General features: G+C 49.9%; 1 protein-coding gene across 1 annotated transcript; it reads right to left on the reverse strand.

The window, feature by feature from the left end:
• Nucleotides 1-322: 322 nt before the first annotated feature.
• Nucleotides 323-592, reverse strand: EMH_0059360 (uncharacterized protein; the record flags this gene model as incomplete). The annotated part of the gene is made up of 1 exon (XM_013497671.1): nt 323-592. One exon carries the CDS (start codon nt 590-592, stop codon nt 323-325), a length of 270 nt encoding a protein of 89 aa, XP_013353125.1.
• Between the last annotated feature and the right edge of the window lie 94 nt (nt 593-686).

Below are 686 nucleotides of genomic sequence, written 5' to 3' on the forward strand. Positions count from 1 at the left end.
TATAGCTGGGGTGTATATGCAGCTATATTTGGGGTGTATATGCAGCTATAGTTGGGGTGTATATGCAGCTATAGTTGGGGTGTATATGCAGCTATCGCTGGGGTGTATATGCAGCTATCGCTGGGGTGTATATGCAGCTATCGCTGGGGTGTATATGCAGCTATAGCTGGGGTGTATACGCAGCTATATTTGGGGTGTACGTACAGCTGCATGCGGACGGCAATCCCTTCTCCCCCCTGAAAGACATCCTTAAGGGGTTGTTCTATAAACCCTAAACCACAGTATACACCCCACTGCATTATTTCTTTTTTCTTTTTTTCATCTATATAACAACCACGAAGAAAAACAAGAGAACGCATGCATTCAGCAGCAAAAGATGATGATGATGCTTCTTCTTCTTCTGCTGCTGCTGCTGCTGCATCTGTTGCTGCTGTTGTAACATCTGCTGCTGCTGCTGCTGCTGCTGCATCTGCTGCTGCTGCTGCAGTATCTGCTGCTGCTGCTGCTGCATCTGTTGCTGCTGCTGCGGCATCTGCTGCTGCTGTTGCAGCCTCTGTTGCTTCCGCTGCAGCATCCGTTTCTGCCGTAGCATCTTCTGTTTTTACTTGAGCAGCATCTGCTGCTGCAGCGTGAAGGCCTGGGTACGGTCCACACCGCGACGGCGTCGCCTTTCTTTATGCCTCGCT

Source organism: Eimeria mitis, genomic scaffold (assembly GCF_000499745.2).
Source record: "Eimeria mitis Houghton genomic scaffold, Emh_scaff2835, whole genome shotgun sequence".
Classification (NCBI taxonomy): Eukaryota; Apicomplexa; class Conoidasida; order Eucoccidiorida; family Eimeriidae; genus Eimeria; species Eimeria mitis.